This window comes from Penaeus japonicus, unplaced genomic scaffold (assembly GCF_977035675.1).
Source record: "Penaeus japonicus unplaced genomic scaffold, GWHDUDI00000001_assembly GWHDUDI00000001, whole genome shotgun sequence".
In the NCBI taxonomy this organism is placed as follows: Eukaryota; Metazoa; Arthropoda; class Malacostraca; order Decapoda; family Penaeidae; genus Penaeus; species Penaeus japonicus.
Genome location: NW_028234403.1, coordinates 37,831,584 through 37,834,083, shown reverse-complemented (window position 1 = coordinate 37,834,083; position 2,500 = coordinate 37,831,584). Strand labels below are relative to the sequence as shown.

Below are 2,500 nucleotides of genomic sequence, written 5' to 3'. Positions count from 1 at the left end.
TTTTGTTTATTAGATGGTTCTATAGAAGTTAGACGCGAGACAAAGGTATATCAACAACATTTGGTATTTCCATAGTTGAGGATGATCCGATGAGTCCCCTACCGGTGGAGACGCAGCTGCACTCTGTCAGCAACTCCCCCGTGGACACCCCGACGCACGAGGACGGCCGGTCCTGCTCGCCAGAGGACACCGTCTACTGGGAGCCCGACGACAGGAGGAGAACCAGGATCAGAGATGCCTCCCTGCTGGAATCCGATTACTCGCCTGAGCCGTATGCATCGGAGAAGCGAGCGAGGGAATACCATAGGTAGGAGGTTAAGGGTCTGCTGTTTTCACGTCTGTCGAATCTTGGCTAACTTTCAGACGTGCTACTTTAAATGTCCAGTGATGTCTCATTTCGAAATTCAAATGTGACAACTGGTTTCGTATTTACATTCATTCCAGACTCAGATTTTCATCTCTAAATAGATTTACCGAGGCATGACACCGAGGGGTGTAAACGGTCACAACTTATTTTGTGATGCAAGAGGCGTATTTCACAATTAACATTTTGCCTCAAAAGTTCCACAAGATTTGTTTATGACCATAATATGAACGTCTCATTAAGGCTTGTCCCCTAACGCAGTATATATACGAGGGTGTATAAATAACTGCAACCAGGCCTTCCCCCTTTCTCCCACCTGCAGGCTGCGGATGGCCCAGCTGCGGGACGAGGGTGCGGCTCGGCTGCGGGTGCTGGAGGCGGAGCTGGCGCTGCATAGCCAGGAGCGACACATGCGCCAGCAGGAGCATCAAATCAGGATGGAAATTCTGATGGAGAAGCTAAAGAGAATCAGGGAAGGTGCCCATGTGAAGGATTAGGCTTGTATAGGTTTAGAAAAATAAAATCAGTGATACACAAAGAAATAAAGAAATTTAAAACTGTGTTTGACTTACAAAATGTCCTTATTATCTATACATTTGATTATACGAAAAATCTCCCATTAGGTTATCATATTCTCGTTACTGACTTCACCTTCAAATATTAAAGCAGACACACTGATCTATAAAAGGTAGGTCGATTTTCCTTACTAAGCTTCAGTGGAACGGTTTAGAATAAAATTTAAAGACACAAGGAAAGAAAAAAAAAACATTTGAAAAGAAAACGAGCTTTATTAATGCAACGTTAGTGAAGTGAATAGGAATAATAAATGCATGATAGAGACTGGTGTTACTTGCTAATCTCACTGATCTCATGGTTTGAAATAAAGTTCAAAATCTAAAAAAGACAGTAAAAGAGGCAGAGTACCAAAATCTATTTTAATGGTATGGTATCAGTGGAATAAGAGAAGTAATAAATCATAACGCGAGGCTAGCTAAAACCAGCGTCAATAACCAGAACAATATTCTATAGATTATATTTGTTTATGTTTTGAACAAAATGGGCTGGCGTAACAGTTATCATGGCCGAATTATATATACATACATATATATATATATATATATATATATATATAGAGAGAGAGCGAGAGAGAGAGAGAGAGAGAGAGAGAGAGAGAGAGAGAGAGAGAGAGAGAGAGAGAGAGAGAGAGAGAGAGAGAGAGAGAGAGAGAGAGAGAGAGAGAGAGAGAGAGAGAGAGAGAGAGAGAGAGAGAGAGAGAGAGAGAGAGAGAGAGAGATGTGCATTCTTTTCAGATCAGAAATGCTACTTATTAATCGCTTAATTTGTCTAAAACCAGGAAACGCAAATAGATAGACGGGCTTGAATAAAGCTTGCGTATCAAAAGAGGTGAAATACTCAAGTTACTTCCCCTTTCCATCTCGTCTTCAGTTGCTCTTGGCTGCATGCCATGCAAACGTATGGGTCGCAATGCAGTAATAACAATCACTAGGTGATTCTTTTTCAAAACAGAATATCAAAGATCGAAACCGCGTACATAATAAGTATTTTAAAGCAACATATATCAACACATACAAACACACGTATATGAGCGTGTGTATGTATATATATATCTATATATATATATATATATATATATATATATATATATATATATATATATATATATATATATATATAATTGATAATACAATACAATATATATATATATATATATATATATACATATATATATATATATATATATACATATTTAATATATGCATATATTACATATATATATATTGGTATTACATATATAATAACCCCATGTAACATTACAAATATAGCATTAGATGATGCCATGTTACGCGTTTTACTCCGTCCCAGTCTCAGGGAAACATTCCACCGCCACTGCTAGACTACGAAATAAACGTTAGTAATCCGGCAAACATCAGTTTTGCATTTGAACGTTAATCAGAAAGACTTAGATTTAAGTCTAGGATCGATGATATAACGTTCAGGTCACCTTACATTCTGAATCAAGTTATTTTTGCTTTAATTAGTTTGTGAAATCACGAAAAAAAAAAAAACTTTCCCAAACTGCCGTGATCACATTTGCTTCAACGTATCCTATGATGG

At 37.8% G+C, this 2,500-nt stretch overlaps 1 protein-coding gene across 1 annotated transcript in view; it reads left to right on the top strand.

The window, feature by feature from the left end:
- Positions 1-914, top strand: part of LOC122253631 (uncharacterized) — a 10,614-nt gene extending 9,700 nt beyond the window's left edge. The window contains exons 5-6 of the mRNA XM_043016900.2: positions 76-307; positions 687-914. Of these exons, the coding sequence (XP_042872834.2) occupies positions 76-307; positions 687-861 (407 nt within the window). The 3' untranslated portion in view covers positions 862-914. The remainder of the gene's footprint in view (positions 1-75; positions 308-686) is intronic.
- The last annotated feature ends 1,586 nt before the right edge of the window (positions 915-2,500 follow it).